Source organism: Oreochromis niloticus, linkage group LG14, assembly GCF_001858045.2.
Source record: "Oreochromis niloticus isolate F11D_XX linkage group LG14, O_niloticus_UMD_NMBU, whole genome shotgun sequence".
NCBI classification, from domain to species: Eukaryota; Metazoa; Chordata; class Actinopteri; order Cichliformes; family Cichlidae; genus Oreochromis; species Oreochromis niloticus.
The window spans coordinates 33,367,869-33,388,425 of record NC_031979.2 but is presented as its reverse complement, the minus strand read 5'-3'; the positions used below and the strand labels follow the sequence as shown (position 1 = coordinate 33,388,425).

At 40.6% G+C, this 20,557-nt stretch overlaps 3 protein-coding genes across 3 annotated transcripts; 2 read left to right on the top strand and 1 right to left on the bottom strand.

Moving 5' to 3' along the window:
- Positions 1-1,650: 1,650 nt before the first annotated feature.
- On the bottom strand, positions 1,651-4,385 carry nup88 (nucleoporin 88). Its single transcript, XM_003459115.5, has one exon. The coding sequence runs from the start codon at positions 4,255-4,257 to the stop codon at positions 2,098-2,100; it is 2,160 nt and encodes a 719-aa protein (XP_003459163.1). The 5' UTR covers positions 4,258-4,385; the 3' UTR covers positions 1,651-2,097.
- Positions 3,929-8,937, top strand: psmd8 (proteasome 26S subunit, non-ATPase 8). Its single transcript, XM_013266761.3, is given in 9 exon segments — positions 3,929-4,068; positions 4,361-4,472; positions 5,813-5,885; positions 5,983-6,085; positions 6,183-6,348; positions 6,929-6,997; positions 6,999-7,030; positions 7,476-7,587; positions 8,128-8,937. Coding segments are annotated over 8 exon segments (798 nt in total). The 5' UTR covers positions 3,929-4,068; positions 4,361-4,367; the 3' UTR covers positions 8,266-8,937.
- Positions 8,938-12,834: 3,897 nt separating this feature from the next.
- spred3 (sprouty related EVH1 domain containing 3) lies at positions 12,835-20,448 on the top strand. The gene is made up of 6 exons (XM_003459131.5): positions 12,835-13,115; positions 14,997-15,162; positions 15,321-15,489; positions 15,570-15,631; positions 15,762-15,920; positions 16,373-20,448. Exons 1-6 carry the CDS (start codon positions 13,105-13,107, stop codon positions 17,375-17,377), a joined length of 1,572 nt encoding a protein of 523 aa, XP_003459179.1. The 5' UTR covers positions 12,835-13,104; the 3' UTR covers positions 17,378-20,448.
- Positions 20,449-20,557: the final 109 nt, after the last annotated feature.

The window sequence follows — 20,557 nt, the reverse complement described above, 5'->3', positions numbered from 1 at the left end:
GTGACTCACAGTCTCCTCTGCCAAGTCCCCATACCACCATTTTCCGAGGCTCTTTCCCTTGTCGTTCCCACCATCTGAAGCTTTTTTTCTGCCCCTCGCTCTCTCGCACAACTATCACACACACACATGCAGTCTATTTGTACCCCTTCATCCCAGTTTAGTTCTATGTTCACATTCACATTAGCCTCCCAGCGCACGGTGTTTGGTTTTGGTGTAAACTATGTGGTATGAGCGTGAATGTGTCCTGCGTAGAGCTGCGTATTTCACATAAGAGTTTCAGGCTTTCCTAAAGAAGGAGTGGCCTCCCCGCCTTCTTTTTCCACTCCTCCATGGAAAGAAACACAAATGAGAAACAGAGGCAATGCAGCCCTTTCCTCGCAGCTCTCTAGCTTACAGTGACTCACATGTGAAGAATGTGGTGGGCTGGACTGGGAGTTATTAATATCTCCTTTCCTAGGGTCTGCTAAGTTTCCTCAGGATCCAAACATTGTACCTTTATGAAAGAACTTAAAATTCCCCCTTTGGACTGTTCCTGAGTGAGCCCTGCTGTTTACCACACCCTCTTCTATGTATCTGAAAGAAAAGGTGGGAGGTAATGTGTGTGGAAAAAACTCCAGCTTAATGGTCATAAAGACATGCAGTTTCTTGACTAAAAATGCTCTCCTTGTATATTATTAAGTCATAGCTACCATCACCTTAGAGAGTAAAAAAAAACCCCATCCCAATAGCAGTTTAAACAGTGCTTGTCTGTTACGTAAATAGTTATTCCGGGTCATAAGCCATCTCAAATATTTGGTATTCAAATCAAGCTACCAAAGCAACCCTGCAAGCAGCCTAAATTACAGTAGACGACCCCAGCAACATCAAAGATCCCCAACAATGAAGCTTACTCAACAAAACTGGGGTCTCCTTATACGTCACTGACTGTTTATGTGGGGAATTCCTCACTAGGAAACCTGTAGTGGAAGAAAAACTGAGGCCGTCAGCTCTGGAGATGGGGTGACACCTGGTGGATACAGGATTCCTGGCAATCTTGTGCTGAAATTGTTCACTGGAGTTCCCAGCTGTAGATGGCAGACTGGAGGCATGCAGCTGTGCACATTAAAGGACATGTTCAGACATGGGAGAAAAAGTGAATCCCAAGTGTGTACAAAGTCCTACTTGAATTTTAACATTGTTTACAATTTTGGATTACAATGTTTATTAAGACAATAACCAAGAAAAAACAAATAATTTCCTGCCTTCTGTTTAGGAGTTATGCTCTTGCTGTGTCTCTTAGCATACACCCCTTTCCTTCACATACTGGGGACATGCTCTGTATTGCATCTATGCTAAACATCCATATCAAACAAAACACTCACATAATTTTAGCCTCCTTTAAAAGTTCAAACATCTTACCAGGACGTGGATTATTTAGCTCGGTTCACATTTGTTTGTTTTTTTCGCAGTTAAATTATTAACTGGGATATTCTGAGTGGTGTTTGCATCTTCCCCCTGTTTACACGGGGTTTCTCCAAGTACTCTGGCAAATACAGCAACCAGCAGCTGTGAACATGTCAGTTAATACACCTCAATATAAAACTGTTAACTTGGATTTGTCTCTTAATATTTCTGCTTTTTGTAGCCATCCTACATTGAGACACAAACAAGTTGAATAATTTCAAGTTTATTTTTTTATGCAAAAAAGTGAGCAAACAAAATTGAACAGCTGTATAAGGTTAGTTTAGCACAAATTATTTTTAATTTTTCCTGCCTATACATGGGACATTAAACTGAGTATGTTAGTGACTCAATCATTAACATGTAAAAAATATTGATGTAAAAATATACAATTTTTTGTAAGAGAAAATCCAACCTTTTGTATTTCTGTATTCTGTATTAAGGAACAACATTTGGTATGAAAGGTTAAGTTACACTAGCGCATATAAGATATAGCATATAAGAACATAGCACAACCACTTAGAGCTCAAGAACTCATTACAGTTTCTTAACAAATGTCAGAAAAAAAATGCAAATGTAATAACTGAGTGTATTCCATGGAAAATTTGAAATATTTTCCCAACTATACAGAAAAAAACTAGCATTTTTCTGCAGTGCTTAGAAACTAAAATGATTTTTGATGTCTTTGATCTGCTTCATCATGTCACCAATTTGCTGTCCTTGTTCTTTGAGGACATCCTGAACAACCTTCTTCTGGGGAGCGTTGAGAGAGACTCTTGCCCTAGTTCCGGGCATATCCTTGTCCACTTGTGTCTTCTGGTACTCCATCTTCATGTTCACCTGTCTGATGCAGTTGTCCAGGTGTTTCAGTTGATCATTGATGGTCTGCAGCTCCTTCTTCATTTCTTTTTCACTGTTTGACAGTATGGGTAGCTGGCTTTGCAGGCTACACAACACTTTCTTAACCCTGTTCATAATGGTTTCTTGGCGATACTTTGCATCTTCGTATTTATCAGCCAATCTTTCTGCTGCTTCTCTCAAACTCTTCCTCTCCTCCCTGCAGAGAGACAACTCCTCCAGCTGCTTGTTCTTCTGGCCTGTCAGGAGTTTCACCCTCCTCTGCATCTCTTCACGAGCCATGTCCTGCTTGAGAATGTACTCCTCACGGAACACCTGTGTGGCTCTGCTGAGGAGCTCCAGACACTCTGGAGGTGGTGGTGATGTGTCCTTGTCTCCAGCTTTAAGTACAAGAGGATTGGTGGAGCTCCGTGCCAGGATGTTGCGAATGTGCTGCTCAAAGGAGTCTTCGGCCAGCCCACGCAGAGGGGAGCTGGCAGAGCCCAGACCTGGGTGGGAGCAAAGCAGGGGAGGGGAGGGAGGGCGAATGGAGCTCAGAAGGGGTAACAGAATGCACTCGTAAGTGCTGGTGATGCAGATCATGGTGGCGCCCAAGGCGAGGTCCGACACAATCAAAAAACCACGAATTGGAGCCGACTGACTGGTCAGGAGCGGTCTGGTGCAAAGAATGTGCTCTACGATGCAGCGCTTCTCAGCAGCCAGCTCCTGGAGACTGTCCTTATCCTCCTCATCTGATTTAAGGAACCTCTGCAGCTTGTTGACCCAGATTAGCCCCACGCTGTGCACTCCTGCTTCATGGGTGCAATGATACCGATGCTGACAGAGGGGGTCTCTGTGCAGTTTGATTGGACAGGTGAAATCAAACTCTTGCGGCTCCTCGTCCTCTCCCGTTGCCACTTTAAGTATGAGCTCTAGCTCAACACACTCAAACACATAAAGAGCTGGCACTGTCTCTGTGCCTCGGATCCACTTTTCCACTGCCCCCGTGTCGTCCTCTTCTTCAGACTCCAGCACAACACAGTGATACAGTGTGCCCGTTTCTGTGGCGATGACCAAGATACTCGGAACACATGGCAGGCACAGAATGGCACAAGCATCATAGCCATAGTTATCCTCTGCTGCTGGATACATGGGGAGAGGTCCAACGGGTTTACTTAGACTTATACCGTTTACCTGGCTCGTGTAGCTCACATAGGTCTCCCCATTTTCGTAAAGAATATAGAGAGGGTAGACCAGCTGGTCTTTGGAGACCTGTCCTGGCAGCTGCCGAGGAGGGGATGAAATCGGCCCAAAGTCAAACGCCACTGCTATCTCTCCCAGAGAAGCTGCGTACGAACGCACCGGAGGGTGGAGGCTGCTCTCATCTTCTGACTGCGACACTGGCAGGATTTTGGCCGATGTCTGCGGAGACTTCAAGCCGTAAAATCTGATCGTGTTGTCTGAAGTGAGCAGCACCATATGTGGCTCGTCAGTCTCGCTAGGGTACCAAGCCGCCTGTCGCAGACTGACCGACGGTGAGCTGGTGAAGAAGCGCTCCGCCACAGGGATTGTCTTGCAGTTGATTTTGCTGCGTCCGCCTTCAAACTCGGACCTCTTGCCCCACCGCAGTGGAAGCTCCAGGACCGAGACGCCTCGTTGACCGACCAGCGCGACATGGTGCTGTGTCGGGCTCACCAGCACCTGGCACACTTCAAAGAGCGGCGGGTTGATGCACAGCAAGGTCTGATACTTCCCGCTACTGGAGCTCTCCTCTGTGTTTAACTGCCGCAGGTTGGTTGTGTAAAACACGCGGTCTGAATCGTCCCACACGAAAAAATCCGCTCCCAAACAAAACGTGAGGTTCTTAGCGATCCCTCTTTCACTCGAGGTGCGCTCCAAATCCAACTTCTCGCGTATTATTTTGAATATCGTGTGGTTCGGTAAGTCATTCAGCCACTGTTCTGAATTGAGTGCCGCCATCTTGATCAACTGTCTGATTTCTGAAGGAAGCAGTAACGTGTTTTAGTTTTTTTCACGACAGTCATTTAACGTGTTACGGTGGCCGGTGTCGTATATTTTGCAGAATCACCATGGCGCTGAAAGAGACCGCTGGGCTGTATGAGACACTTAAAACGGAATGGAACAAGAAAAATCCAAACCTAAACAAATGTGGAGACCTTCTGAGTAAGCTTAAGGTAAAGTCGCACATTTGCTTGTCCAGGGTTGATTGTAGGAAGGAAGTCTTTCTATTTGTAAACGTTAGCACTGTTAGCAAACAGATTGCTAACTTACGCTAGCCCAGCTAACGCTGTACGTTAACGTGAGCAACTGGATAAACATCGATAATTAAATTAATTTTGGTAGAATAGTGTAGAGTTTTCACTTGCTAACTACAAACAAATGTTTGGAGAGGGATCGAACAATATCATCATTTTAGGATAATGATGAAACAAATGATTAACTTAGTCAATGAAAGCTAACGTCACTGTACCTTTCGTTAGCTCAGCTTTCTGTTTGGTAAGTTTAAGCCGAGTTGAAGCAGGTATCACTAAAAAGAGGTGCCCCAATAAATTGATTAGAACCTTTAAAAAAAAAAAGTGACCCGTGATAAGGACATCAGCAAAGATGTTTTTCGTATTCAAAAATTGTTCGTATATACAAACAGTTTTGCAAGGCAAAGTCAGTCAAATCTATTATATTTCTATTAAGAAGCAACTGTTATGAAAGTTATATTAGCCCATATATAAAATACACCTATTCAATTCAATCAATTCCACGTATGGTACAGCCACTTGGAGATAAAGAGCTCATTGCAGCTTCTTGTTAAATGACAAAAAATACAAATGTAATAACCAAGTGCATTCCAAGGGGAATCTGAAATGTTCCCCCTAACTATACACAACTAGCATTCTCTTCAATGCTTAAAAACAAAAAAGGTTCTTGATATCTTTGGTTTGGTTCATTATGTCACCAGTTTGCTGTCCTCGTTTACTAAGGACATCCTACTGGACAACTGCCTTCTGGTGGGTTTTAATGATGATGTTGGGGAAATTTCACATTCACAAAACAAAACAAGATGGACCATCTCCAAGTCAAGCTTTGATTTATTCATTTTTTTAATTAGGAACTATTACAACACAGCACTAGCGTTAAGGATCTTGAAAAGGAAAAAAAACGGTTACAATAAAATATAACTTTGATAAATTAGATTGTTAATGTGTACAAGTAACTCTGCTTTTTCCTCTGTATATTTATCTTGTGTTCTTCCTTGTTTCTTCCTTATTTCTTGTGAGATAACCCTGGCTTTGAGATGCTTTGTATATGTAAATGTTAATTTTTAAAAACAGAGTTTGATTGAGAAACAAAGGAAAAAAGTTTCAACAGGAGTCTGACATCAAAATAAACGTTTTATAAGGTTATGTAGGTTGTTAGAACTCAATGAAAACCAACTTTGGGGTTTGCTTCTGTTACAAATAATATGTAATGTAATTTAGATTTACATTGTTACATTTATCTTTTTTTTTTTTTTAAACAGATTTCATTATTGGATCTGAACTTTTTACCTACCAGTGGATCCTCGCTCACCAAGCAGCAGCTCATTTTAGCTCGTGAGTACCTGCAAATCAAGCTGCCACAAGTTAACACAACAGCTTTTTAAGTTACTTGCAAAATAATTTCTAAGTACAATTTATGCTTGTATTTTAGGTGATGTCCTTGAAATCGGAGCCTTATGGAGCATCCTCAAGAAGGACATCCCATCCTTTGAGCGATACATGGCCCAGCTAAAATGTTACTACTTTGATTACAAGTAAATGCCACTTTCTCTTAAAGAATTTGTTGCCCAAGATTGAGGTCTTTTTGTAACTGAAGCAATTATTTACATCTTTTTCTTTTTTCTTTTCTAGAGAAGAGCTGCCTGAAGCTGCCTACATGCATCAGTTACTTGGACTGAACCTGCTCTTCCTGCTTTCGCAGAATCGCGTCTCTGAGTTTCACACAGAACTCGAAAGATTGAGTGCTAGAGATATTCAGACCAACGTGTACATCAGACACCCAGTGTCTCTAGAGCAGGTGCTATAGCTTACTCATGGACAATGCCTGATTTTGATTTGGATGATTTTTATTGTGCAATATCAGGTGTTAAAGAAAAAAAAACAATTTGTGTGTCCAATTGGAAATTTGTACCCTTAAATTGCTCAAAATTAGTGATATAAGGTTCCAGATGACTTTTTTTTTTTTTTTTTTTTTTTTTACCAGTCAGCTGGGATGAAGCACTAATATCATTAGTGTCAGGCTAGCATTAGTGTTGACTTGAAATTATTGAAGCTACATTTGTAAAATAGTTTTGATCCTACAGTAGATGTTGCACCAGAGGGTTATGTTTGACTGCTATTTGCAGTAATTCCTTTATATGCTTCACTAAGATTTAATAGATTGCTTTTGGCCTGAGATAGATCAATGTGTGCTCTGATATTTTATACCCATTGTGTATTTGAAGGTGTATATATATTAATTTACACAAACTAAATATTTATTTGGACAAATGCTTGGCTTATTGGAGTTTTACTTATACACAATAATTTAAGTCCTGTTATAGTAACTTTGATGTAAATGCAATCTTAATATTTTATTCTCTCTCTGCTAATTTCAGTACTTGATGGAGGGAAGCTACAACAAAGTGTTCCTAGCCAAAGGCAACATCCCTGCTGAGAGCTACACCTTTTTTTATAGATATTCTTCTGGACACAATTCGGTAAGGACCGTAATGATTACAATGCCTTTAACACATTCTGCATTCGCTGTAAATTTTAAAATATTTATCAGTAGCCTACAACCACATAACAACAGTTAGATTAAAAATAGTTTTTGCACACCTATTTTACATAGTTACAGCGAATAGTGTAAAGACAACTCAACACAACAAACACAATGATTTATTTTACTCTCATAGTTGTACCAATACTTTAACCTGAGCAAATGTGAAATAGATGGCAGTTTAAACAACTTCTTAAACAACATCTTTCCTGTCTTTGTCTAATTTTTTATGTTTCTTAATTTGTACTGTGAACTCTGGAAAAAAAACAACTTTATTTCACGGTGTTGTGGCATAATAATCTAGAAATGTATAAAACGTCATTAAAAATACAACTCTGTCCTTTGAAGATGACTTTAACTAAAGCTGACCTTTTCAATTGCAGCGATGAGATTGCAGGTTGCATAGAGAAGGCGTATGAGCAGATCCAGTTCAGTGAAGCTACCCGTGTGCTTTTCTTCAGTTCCCCTAAAAAGATGACAGAGTATGCCAAGAAGGTAAGTCTGTTTTTATTTGGGAGTCAAACCTGTAGTCGAATCCAGAGATTATGAGGAGGAGACATTAGATTCCTGCTGTGATAACATGATTTAAAGAAATTAAGTTTCTGCTTAACTCTGTTGCTTATGCAAATGCTTATTAAGATTTATTAGGTAAACACTGGCTGTCAGGTGGCCTTGGTGCCTGAAATATTTATGTAAAGTCTAAGTTAGTTTTTATTTAACGTGTTATGTTGTAGATGTCATTATGATTGGATATGGGGAGGGGGGTTGTCAGAAACTGGCTTGTTAAGATACAGAAAATGTCCCTCCAGATGTTAGATAAAACTTGTGCATAGGCAGAACCTGAAAAATAAGTAATATCCATAAAGATTAACATCAGATGGAAAAGATAAATTTTACTGTTTGTTTTCAGATGTTCCTTAACAAGTTGTCTATAATTAAATTATAATAAGTCAAATAACTACATGAGCAATCTGTAACTGTTGATTTTCGTTTTATTTTTATTTGTTTAAATGAATACATTTTTCCCCATTTCAGAGAGGATGGAATTTGAGTGCAGATGGCTATTACTCTTTCACCAATCAGCAACAGCGGACAGAAGAGGTGAACATCCCTTCTACTGAGCTGGCACAACAGGTCATCGAATACGCACGACAGCTGGAAATGATTGTGTAATCCGCCCCCAGGAACACACTCAACCATGTACAGATGCACTCAGACAAACACGCCACTGGTCCAGTATACATCCAGTCAGCTCAAACACAGTTTCACTAAGGGATATGACTTCCTTTATTGCCAGAATGGTTTATTTGTTTCCTATGCCTCACAAATCAACTGGCATCCATTATTCCTGTTTTCCCAAATCTACCTGGAAGTCTGACAGATTGGTTTTTATTTTAATACAAAAAACCCACTGAAAATATCACCTTTGGTCTAATTAGCAGTTGCTATATAAATATCTATATTGCAGACATGTGAGGGTCTGAGTGTTTAAAGCTGGTTCTTTTATTCAAAATACCATCTGTCCACCATTAAACTTTAGTTTTCTTTAGTCATTCCCAGATATTTTTTAAAACACTGGGTCTCTTCTTTTTCAACTGTAAGAAAGTTTAAAGTCATCACCCTCATTTTGGTATTCAGTGTCAAACAATTGTCAACAATCTCACCATTTTTTTTTTCCTGAACTTCAAATTCTTTTTGTATACAAAGTTTTCTCCTGGGTAGAACTAAAATAAATGTATTGCCCTTGCCTTGTATCTAAAATTGCCACTGAAGTTTGTGTTCGACTCTTCCTCACTAGACATTTTGTAAACACATTGATCTACAATAAATGATTCATAAAACAAACTTTTTGCATGACTTGGCATTTTAGTGTTGTGTTCTTTATACATGTCTAACTTTTCTCAGAATTAAGCCACTGATAGCAGCTTAATAGTTATGCCTTCTTTCATTGGCCATTGTCTTTCCTAGTCTCTTTCGATGTTGAGTAAGCTGGATGCAGCTGGTGCATTTGGAAGTGGAATCAAAAATAGAATTACTGATTATTAATCAAGGGTACCAAGAAAAATAGAAGGAAGAGTAAAACACTTGAACTTTTATCTTAAGGGTAAGATTGTGTACTAGTCACTATCACATAGTTAATCAAATTTTATTAATGATAGCCAGATTCCCTATGTTGAATGTATACTATACCATACCACATGTCTTCTGTGCACTTCTTTTTCTTTGGGTGCTAAGCATGTTTTGGTTATGCTGACATGCCTGGTGTTGGATATCTGACTTCAGAGCACCCAGCAACTGGTGATGATGCAATTCATCAAAATATCCATTCAGTTATTCATTATCCCTTTCAGCAATTATGAAAAAAAGATAAAACTACTATTTCTCTTCTAGTTTTCGTGTGTGGTTTTTGTTTCATTGTACGACTCCTTTAGTCCACAGTTGTTGTTTTGGTTGCTTGTTTTTAGAGGATGTGAATTGCACTTGGAGCTGATGCAGCTTGTGGGATGTGTGTTACTGGGTCAGCGTTTTGTGGCCACAGCCTTGTGAATCTTTTCATTGCTTCAGAGGCACAAACTACAGGAATTGAGTCCATCAATCTGTGTATTGCTTCACTGCCACTGCTGGGTTCAATTTGATGTATACTTATTTTTCCTGATTGTATTCATTTGTAAATTAGTTTTGAAGTATTTATTGGTATTGCACTTAGTCAATGTAGTTTTGGGGTTTTTTGTTTTGTTTTGTTTTACTACTGACACAAAGAAATACCCCCAACCTTTGGAATAAATAAAATATGCCATTTAAGCAAATTAAGGTTTTATGCGGCCAGGTAGAGGTTTGGAAGAGCATTTTGAGTAAGATATGTAAGTTTTGAATCATTAGTAACATTTTATGTATTCAAATAACCTTAAAATTACAGATTAACCAAAAAACAAAAAGAAAAAAAACTGTGGTTTCACGGTGGAAGTTTAGTTTTATGAGTACTTGGATGTGTAATGACGCTGCCATGTTTCGTCATTGCCTTACTGTACACTTACCAGCCACTTTTTAAGTTACACCGGTTAGAATGATTAGACATTTGCATTAACAATCAATCTTTCAATCCTTTAGGCATGGTTAAGATGACTTGCTGAAGTTTAAAATGAGCGTCAGTATGAAACATGAAAATGTGGATCCATCCTGCATTGAATCAATAGCTTAGACTGATGCTAGTGGTTTAATAGCATGGGCGATATCTTCTTGACGCACCTTGGGCCCTATAGTACTGAAAGATGTTCAGTAACTGAACATCTTTCAAACACCATAGGCGGTCTGAATATTGTTGCTGTCCACCTCTTTGTTACTAAAGTGTGCCCATCTATTGCTTATCGATATCACAAAGTTTAAAATATATCACATTGGTTTCTTGACCATGTCAATGTCAGGTTCACTGTGTTCAAATGAACTCCACAGTCACCTGACCTCAATCCAACAGAGAATCTTTGAGAAGTGGTGGGAAAGGGATGCATGATGCATATTGCAGCTGATAAAACTGTTCAATGCTATTGCATGAACGAATTGAAGTGAAATATACACTTGAAGTTGCCTCTATACACACAGAGATCATGACATGGTGCTGGACGTCATTTGGAAAAATGCAGTATATGAGCCCCCCAAAATTATAATATCTTAAATATCTGTCTCTGCACTGTTAATACCTCGCATTTTGGCAGCCAAATAACAAGCTCATGTTGTTGTTGTTGTTAGTAGTAGGTTATTGTTACTAAAATGAGTAAATTATGTCAAGGTTTAACATAAATTATGTTTTAAGTTAGCCTATTATCATGGAATATTTTTTCTAAACTAACTTAAACGTGATGAAGACACATAAAATGTAGATTAGTTTGTGATTGCGTCTGAGCCGTTTATGAAGGGACTGTCCGTGGTGCTGAAAACTAAACTTGGGTATTTAAACACAACATCTTCTACAGAACTACAAGAGCGAGACAGACCACTATCACCAAGAGAGCTGGCTTAAAGGGATTAGTTTGGTTAGCCTATGGGGTATAATAGTGTAAGTCATTTATCTTGTAAAGTGCCGTGAGATTGTGTTATTTGCATTTAAAAGAATTGTACATGTTAAAGTTGTGAGAACTACCTGTGTGTTTGAATCAGGTTATTTTGCTGATGTAACATAACTGAGCTTCAGGGATGAATGAAAAAGTAATTTCTTTCTCGACTTAAGAAAAATTTTCTTTTCACCCTTGATTTCCAAGAATCTGCATTGCAGGAAGCCACTGAGCAGCACCAAGACCTGGATCTGACGCTTGTCTGGTATGTTGTTGTTAATTCACACTTACTTTTTTTTTTTTTTAATATCAAAATCCTAAACGAATTAGAGGGACTGAAGGAACAGCAGAAAGTTAATTTATAATAAGTGAACTTGATGGACATGGAATAGGCTCACACTATAATTTTCATTAAAGAGACATTAAAAACACGTGGCAGCAATGCCTATCATTGCCACTTTACATTACAGTTCTCATTGTGGTATTTCTGCTTTAACTCAAAGCCGTCCAAGGACATCGTGAAGAATTGCAGGAATTTTAACCGAAAGAGACAAAACATAGCTGGGCTACTTTTCTCAAACGTCGTGAGAAAGCAACCTTTATGAATAGCTACAGTGCAGCATAATTTTTACAAGTGCAAACAGTGATTTGGTGTATTTATGGCCTTAAGAGTTGAAAACTAAAATAATTAGTGGCCACATGGGGTAAATTGTACATTGAAAAATATGCATATTATGTAACTTATAGGAACATCCATAATGCTATATATTTTTTCCAAGTTCAAACAGTAGGCTGGTATATTTATGGCAGAAGAAAGTAATAAATTACCACAAAATCAAAGGTTGTCAGAGTGCCATTGATACACAGTGTTAAGTGCATATATATATATATATATCTTTTACTTTTCATTGTCAGCTACATAATATAAACTGTAAAGATTGTAAGTATAGGGAACATTACTGTACTGGGGTTATACTAAAATAGTATGCATTCTAATTTTACCTGCATTTTTTTTTTTTTTTTGCTTAAAAAATACTAGCAGTAAATATACGGCCTATATGAATAGCCACACAGAGGTAGTATACAGTATATTTGTTGTTTAAAAAGTAATAAAAATGATCATAAAGTAAAAAGTGACCAGAGTGTATTGAAACACAGCGTTTAACCCCAAATTAAATGCCTTCACATTGGGGATGTACCATTTCATTACGCTAAGGTGAATTGCTGTCCATGGTGCTGAAACCTTTGTGGTTTCGCCAAAACTGTGGACCTTGTAGCGGACTAAACGGTATTTTTGCCCTGCTTTTGGTTGCATATAAACTGTATATATAAACTGTTAAAATGTAATTAATTACTGTTACTGTGCCGGGCTTATTCTTTATAAAGAATTAGAATTTTATTTTACCTGCATTTCATAGAATTTCATAGAATTTAGTTTTCTCCACAGTTATCACGGATCAACCAGAGGTCATTGATGGTTTTACCGAGCTTTTCATTCACCACCCAAGTCACTGCATGTATCAGCAACTTGGTATCATTATCAGCCATTTAAAATCACATGGTGAAAAACCCTATAGGCTAGCTAAAGCCGCGATGCTGTCAATGATTAGTGTGGATGTGCTGGCACAGGGCAGGTAGAGTGAGAAAAGGAATAAGAGAGGGAGTGATTTGGAGCGAGAGAGAGAGAGAGAATGAGGGAGGGAGGGAGGGAGAGAAAGAGAGAGAGGGAGGATGCTGCCAGCGGAAAATGGCTGCTGCAACCTCAAGCCTATCCTGATACACCGAAACGACATCAAGGTGGAGAGAGAGAGCGAGAGCAAGAGAGAGAAAGATTAGGAAAATGAGAGCAGATGGAGAGAGAATGTGAGCGAGTCTGAGTGTTTCCTGAAAGGAGGATAAAAAGAGAGAGAGAGAGAGAGAGGAGACCCTGGGGTGGGCTGCTGCAAGCGGCGGGCAACACCGAGCCATGGAGGGCGAGTAAGTCCTTACATTTTCATTTTTAACATTGCACATATATATTCAGTCGTCCGCCAAAAAAAAAAAAAAAAAAAAAAAAAACGGATAGGAAAGAACGCCACCACCCTCAGTGTTACACCAGTATCATGCACTGTTATCACATTCAGTGCTCTACAGTTTAGCAGGCTGCCGAGAATAAAAACACCATTACGTAGTTTTGAATCAACAGCATACACCCCATTTCCGATATATCCACGCCAAATTGTGATAAATGTCAAGCCACCTACATGTGGACCTGTGCTTTTTGGATGACTGGGACACGGCATGCACGCACAAAAATTAACGAAATAACAACAATTAATGTACTGAGCAAACATCGGGTGCTATGCAGCAATTCAAAAACGAAATGCGTGGTTAGTGATTGGTAAAAACAAGCACGAAATCAGTCAGTGTGTAAAATGTATGGAGGGGAGGGGGGGCGAAATATGGCGAGTTTGGGGCCAGCATCGCGTCATTCAAGACATGGCTACAGTAAAACGAGGGAGGGATGGAGGCGTTGTGATTTTTATCAACGTGTCTCGGGGTTTCATTATGATTTTTTAAAGCCAAACTTTATGAATGAAATGTGATTTTTCTCTCTCCCTCGCTCTCCCTCATTCTCACCCCTCCTCTCCTTCTTCCCTTTTCTAATCGGGCCCCCTCCCCCCATCTCTCGTTTCCTCTCCATCCTCTCACCCACTCGTTCGTTTTTTTCCTTCTTCTTCTTCTTCTTCTTCTTCTCCATTCTTCCCTTTTTCCACACGCGATTGCATTGTATTTGGGCCTAAAACATTTTTTGCGGCGAAATGTATAACGCGCAGTGCGGTGTCAAATCCAGTCTCGCTCCATCCCATTCATAAAAAAATATAACATAATATCGGGGTGTGTTAATGAGTGCGTGCAGCAGGGGCGGAATGGAGACAAGGAGCGTCTTAAGAAAATAATTGCAACAATTAAAATTCAGTGTGCTTTGAAAAATGACAAAAAGATGCGGCTGTGCATGCATTACAAACACATGTCGAACTGCAGTGCTGAATTATTCAGCCGATTTGGCGAGAGCAGCTTCTTCTTCTTCTTCTTCTTTTTGTAAGAATGCCGGGCCTCTGATGGCGATGGGTGCGTTCATTGATACGTCTATCTTGGAAACACTCATTCTTCCTCCCTCCTCCCATTTGGCCATTTCTCTCCTCCTCAACCTTGGCGTTCTTTCTATCAATTTGCTCCATAGCCCCTTAATTTTGAACCCACATAGCTCACACTATAGCCTATCATTCTAGCTTTAATTTTCAAGCACTCCTAGCAGCAGAAATGCTTAAATAACACCAAACCAGACTGATACTTAAAATTAGATTTACCGGTCACATGAGTAATTGCCTTAGCTGTGAGTTACTGTATGATATACCTTTGAGCGGTCATATTGCAAAGCCACGACTCATAGTCCAACTAAGCTGTCAGTTTTGTGGTTTTTGTGTGAATTTCTTTGTGGAAACGTGTGCTGGCATCAATCCTGACCCTGAAATCCTCACTCTGTACTGAATTTTTGTGTTCTGAAAGTTGATCACTTGAATGACTGTGCATATCAGTTGCTGCAGGTATTTGTGCTCATGTGTGTGCCAGTGTATGTTTATTATTACAGTACAGTAATTCTGTTCATCTGGACGTAGAGTTTTTTAGTCTCAGAGTGAAGAGAAGAAATCACTTGGATGAGTGACAAAGTCTTTCTCCCACTGAAAAGGCTACAGCCAGATGAACAGAATAGACATTTTGGGATTTCCTCACCTGGATGATTGAGCATGCATCAAGACATTAGGGTACATTGTTTAATCAGCCATGGCCTCGGCTCACTCTTGGTTTCCCTGACAGTGTGCGTGTTCGTGCGGTGGTGATGACACGTGATGACTCCAGTGGCGGTTGGGTGCCCCTTGGAGGTGGTGGCCTCAGTCATGTGGTCATATGTAAGGGGCGGAGTCATGATGGCAGGGGACGGAGGGAGTACATCATACGTGGAGAACGGCTGCGAGATCGAGCAGTGAGTGTGTGCGTGTGTTATGCCTGTCTTTGGTGACACGTTGCTTGTCAACACCATCCAAAGACTGTAGATCTATGTTGTCTTAAAACTTAAGGAAGGACTATATCTTAATTGGTTAACTAACTTCTTAAATTGTCTGGAATACTGTTTCTGTCTAGCCGGTGCTGGAGTGTGCAGTGCAAAAAGGGTTAGTGTACAACAAGGTGAACCCCATCTTCCATCACTGGCGAGTAGAGGATCGAAAGTTTGGCCTTACATTCCAGAGCCCTGCCGATGCCATCTCCTTTGAGAAAGGGCTTCAGACTGTCATAGACAAGCTCGACAGAGGTAGACATGAGCTGCGTATAAAAGTTGATTTATAGAAAATATGTAGGAAAACCTAAGTCATCTCTTTTTACGTTTTCAAGGCTCTGACTCGCCCTCATCCTCCACGCCAGAAGAGGCCGACACTGAGGATGACGGACAAGCTGTGAGTAACTGAACAGGTCATTGTTTGACCACCACATATTCACTAAAATGGGTTTGTGTATTCTGTCACCTGACCCAAATGCAGTCATTGTTGATTTTTGATTTGCGGGGTGCCATGCAACCTCTATCAGTCTCATACAGGAAGTGAGTCGTCATCCAACAGCAGAAAGGAGATGCTTCCCAAACCCATCACCATAGTGACAAGCGAGTCATCGTCTACTTGCTTCGTGCGGTCGGAAGAGTTTAGTTTTGGATCCAGCCATGCTGTAACCACGCAGACACCTGCTCAGGTAGCACACCACCTCCTGCTCTAGCTGTACTTTACTGACTATACCATACCACTGCACTGAGAATAACGTGCACATCTTGATATCATTTGTAACAGATTTTTCAGTTACTTGTGCATCTTCTCGTCAATAAACACTTTAAAAGCTGAGTAATGATTTCTGCAGACAAATACGACCTAGAAAGAGGTTTGTAAGCTGTTTTAGATCCACAAAAAAACAAAAAAAACCCCACGAACTGTTTTGGTTGATTTTTTCCCCCTCTGTCCCCACCCTTAAGTCCATGCAAGTTTATTTGTTCTACATCTAGAATGCAGAAAGTGAGATTTTAACAGGTTTGGCCTTTTCTATTTCTTGTGTATGAATGTGGGATATCTGAGAAATGAAAACCTTCTATAATCACTGCCATAGTACACAATGTTCCTGACTCACTCTGTAATCCTACACCCTCTCCACAGATCCACACCAGGTCGGGCCAGCACCAGCTCTCACAAATGACGGCTGTGTTGAATCCCCCAGCGCCCCCACCCCCACCTCCTGCTCCACCTACTCCTCCTGTAGGTCCCCCAGCCTCATCTCCCCTGTCCCCCCTCTCACCCACTATTTCATTGCTGGAGGAGGGAGATCTGCACAGTGTGGACCCTTGCAAAGACCTGTGGGGTTCTCGAGGTTATGAGGATTACAGACGGGCAGGGGCCACAAGGACTATGGTTGGGGGGCTAACTGGCGGTGTGGTTGTTGGTGGTGGAGGAAGCCTGCAGGACAAGTCAGAGCTGTGCGTGGTTCGCTTTGAGAAGGAGCTGGCGGGAGTGGGTTCGGCGGGCTGTGATGTGACTGTGAGCCTGGACAGTAAAGCCTCCCAGCGTTTATCCTCATCGTCACCCATCTGTATGTCCATGCCCAATGCTGTATCCGGCGTGTCCTCAGGTGCCGGCTCACCCCAGGAGACGGGTAAAGGCTCACCGTCGCCCTGCTGCATCCACACATCGCTGGCCACTCCCCGGTCGCGGACTCGTAAGAGAGGAGGAGGAGCTAGTAGTAGTGGTGACCCGGGAGTAATCTCTCCCGATGATGACAGCCCGTGCCCTCAGGCTTCATCGTCATGCTCATCTCGCTGTGTGTACTGCCGCTCTGTTTTCAGTGCTTCAGAGAATGGGCGGGGCCGATGCAGAGATGCCCCAGACCCGGCCCTGCACTGCCTGCGCCAGTGGACCTGTGTGTGGTGTGCAGAGAGTCTGCTCTACCACTGCATGTCGGACTCTGAGGGAGAGTTCTGGGAGCCTTGTTCATGTGATGACTCAATGGGGGGCCACCCGCACCCCCTCTGCTGTGCCCGCTGGTTGGCCCTCCTGGCCCTGTCACTCTTTGTGCCCTGCATGTGCTGCTACCTGCCTTTGCGCGCCTGCCTGCGATGTGGGGAGAGGTGTGGCTGCTGTGGGGGAAAGCACAAAGCAGTCCGATGAAGCCAGGCTTTTGGGAGGGAGGGGTTTCCTGGACCGAGGGGGTTTGGGTATTGAGAGAAGAGAGCATCTGTTAGGAAGCAGAAGGTTGGCCCTAAATAGGAACAGTGCTCTCAGTAGACCCAGACCTCTGGCCCGCCAAAGCCCCACAGCCTTCCGCTGCATTCGGCTCTTTCTCTTTTCAACCTGGGGCCTTCCTCACTGGTCCATGCCTGCTGTAGGTGCATTGCACTCAGACCAGGCTCTGTGGGCGTCGTAGTGGATTTACTGAGGAGTGGCTCATCTAGAGTTAGCTGTCAGTGACTTTATCACAGAAAGAAGGTGGCAGAGGCAACAGTGAAGTGTACACTGTTTCAAATGTCCGTTTTTTTTAATTTAGAAAGGAAAAAAAACTCAAAAAACAAAAGATGTTTATATATATGATTGTTATAATTTTAATTGGTATATTTTATTAAATGTAAAACATATTGACAGAATCCCCAAATGGCACACACATTCACGTACTCACAAACATGAGATCTTGGGGAAGTTATTTGTTCCATGTTGGCCTGTTTATCAGTCAGATGAACAGATGTCACCCTTTACCTCTAATTTTACCTCAGATGTTACTAAAAACTTAAGGAAAGAAAAAAAAGGAGAGATGTTTGGTGTGAATGAGCACATGGTGCATGCAGTCTTCAAGAGAGTACAAGCATCTGAGACCACTAGTGTTGTCCTTTGATTATACCGCATTATACCACAATGGGAGAAAGGTTATCAAATGCAAAGAGACAATTATTGTTAAGGGAAGTTGCAATGACGACCACCAAGACTTAAAAGTCATAACATGATTCATAATGATCCTTTGTAACCAAACACATGGTTACTTTTTTGTTTCCAAAAAGAAAAAAAGAGAATGTGTGTCTAGCATTCAGCACCCTCACATTTGCACATACATGTTTTTTTCCCATCTTCCCAAGTATTTTCAATATAAATCATAGAAATCCTCATATCCCACCACTGTACTTGTTGAATCAGTCAAGGTGCTTACAACTGAGGCCTCTGAGCGAGTCTATTCTACCTAATGTACACAGTGACTGCACTGTCCCCAAAGAAAAAGAAAACAGGACCCCATGGTAACCAATCTGTTGACGTGTCTTGGCCTCTGTATGAGACACCACCAAAAATGTAAGTGCAATGAACAATGCTTCAAAATTTATTTTTGTACCGGTTACTCATGTTAGTATACACTAAGCAGTAATGGAAAAGTGTTGAAACGGAATACTGTAGTGTGTTGCTGTGCTCGACATCAAGCATAAAAGAAAAACAGGAACACAAAGTTGTCTTTGAGCAGCAGCACGTAGCTCGCAGGTGCGACATTTGAACGCGTCTGCTGCCGACTGTTGACGCTGTGATTAGAAAAAGACACATTAACTTGAAAAAGCCGAATGAAACAGGCGATGCGGTTGTTAACATTGCTTTAAGTGGAAGGTCAAAAAAGCTGCTATTTTTACGCTATTCTATTCAAACTTTCCCACTGCCTGTTGACAACTGGAGCGGTTGCGTGATTTAGAAACAAAGCTCCAAGTTTCTGTTCCACCCAGGGTGCGGAAGATTTTGTGAATTTAAAGCTGGCATTAAAGATGAATTTCCCCCGAGACATTTTTAAAAATGTTGCTGGTGATGTACCTTGCATTTCTGTTTTATTTTGCTGATTGGCAGGATACATTTCTACTTCCAGTTAATAACCAGTTAAAGGTGTATTAATAGACCAACAAATGGATTACTGGGACAAAAAAAAATCCTTTTGTTTTTGTAGGAATTCCTTAGAATACAGGTACAGGGATATTTGTTTACAGTCTGTCTTTTTGTGTTTCACCTTACAAATTGATACATTGCATAAAAGACAAGCACACCAGTTCCACTATAGAAAGGTGCTTCACTTCCAAAATTAAATACAACAAGAAAATTTGGGCTTTTTTTGTTAAGTGAAAAAACTTAAATAAGGCCATAATGGTTATATAATATGTATTAAATGCAATAAGCTTTAAGTCATTAAAAAAATCATCACAAAGTAAAAAAGATGTTGATTTTGCAGCTTTAAAAAAAAAAAAAAAGTCAACAAATTTAACACATGGAATGTACTGAGAATCCCAGAAAGGTAATACTAGTGTAAGTGATGGATATACCTTCATTTTGTATAAGGAAACCAGTGTTGACCGAGTTTCGTTGTCTCAAATGCAGCATCACCTGGGTGGACTTTAAATTATGGCAGAATGAACCTTTCAGAAGCTTCACCATATTATTTACATTTTAAGTTTAGCCAAGAATTGTTATCCAAAGTGACTTAAAGTGAGTGAAGAGACAGTAGGGTTCAGAGTCAGGACATGCAACTGCTGATGAACACAAGCCTCGATCTCTTGGTTATGGGACATTGTCTTTACTACTAGGCCAGCCAACCAACATTGTTGGTCCTCTTAATTTTTTAATTTTTTTTTTTAAAGACGCCCTGTCACAACGGCAGGAAATCCAAACCCAGTCACAAGACTGCCATCCCCTGATTCAAAACCTTTGTCTTTCTCTCTCTCTCTCTCACACACACACACTCTCCACAAATCTGATAGACCCTCACACACAGACACACGTGTTCACTCGATGGTGCAGAACTAGTAAAGCCATTGCACACAGTTTGCTGCTTCTGGTTCAGAAATGGTGTTAGAGTACAGTACTGACAGTCATGCAATCACAATTGCAGGCCCCATTCTTACATCTTAATAAATGTGCCTTTTGATTTGAGTAATCAATAACTTATGATTTCTAAGTAACTCTGTATTAAGTACTATTTCCTTTTTTGGTTATTAATTTCTGCCAATGTGCATATTTTCAAATGTACGTATTTATTAGTTTCAAAGTAATTAATGAGATATTACCTGTTTATTTATTTATTGAGATATTTATTCTGATTCTTTATTTTTTTGAGACAGGTTTTTATCTTCTGTGCTGTCTTACTTCTGACTTTGTGCCAATGTGCTGCTTTGAGGTGTTACATATCGTGGGTTTGTATCATTATTAAACCCTCACTCTATATTTTAAAAGCGTTTTCTTCTTTCTCATGTGTGCATGTATAAAACTCACTGTGCTGTTTCCCAAACACTGGTTCAAATTGCTTTATAACTGTTCCATAGAGCTATGGAAGGAATCTTT

Bases quoted from the DNA above. Each gene is read 5' to 3' on its own strand.
- nup88 (XM_003459115.5), bottom strand. From the start codon at position 4,257: ATGGCGGCACTCAATTCAGAACAGTGGCTGAATGACTTACCGAACCAC.
- spred3 (XM_003459131.5), top strand. The intron at 15,163-15,320 runs GTGAGTGTGTGC...GTTTCTGTCTAG, and splicing joins AACGGCTGCGAGATCGAGCA to CCGGTGCTGGAGTGTGCAGT. The intron at 15,490-15,569 runs GTAGACATGAGC...TACGTTTTCAAG, and splicing joins CATAGACAAGCTCGACAGAG to GCTCTGACTCGCCCTCATCC.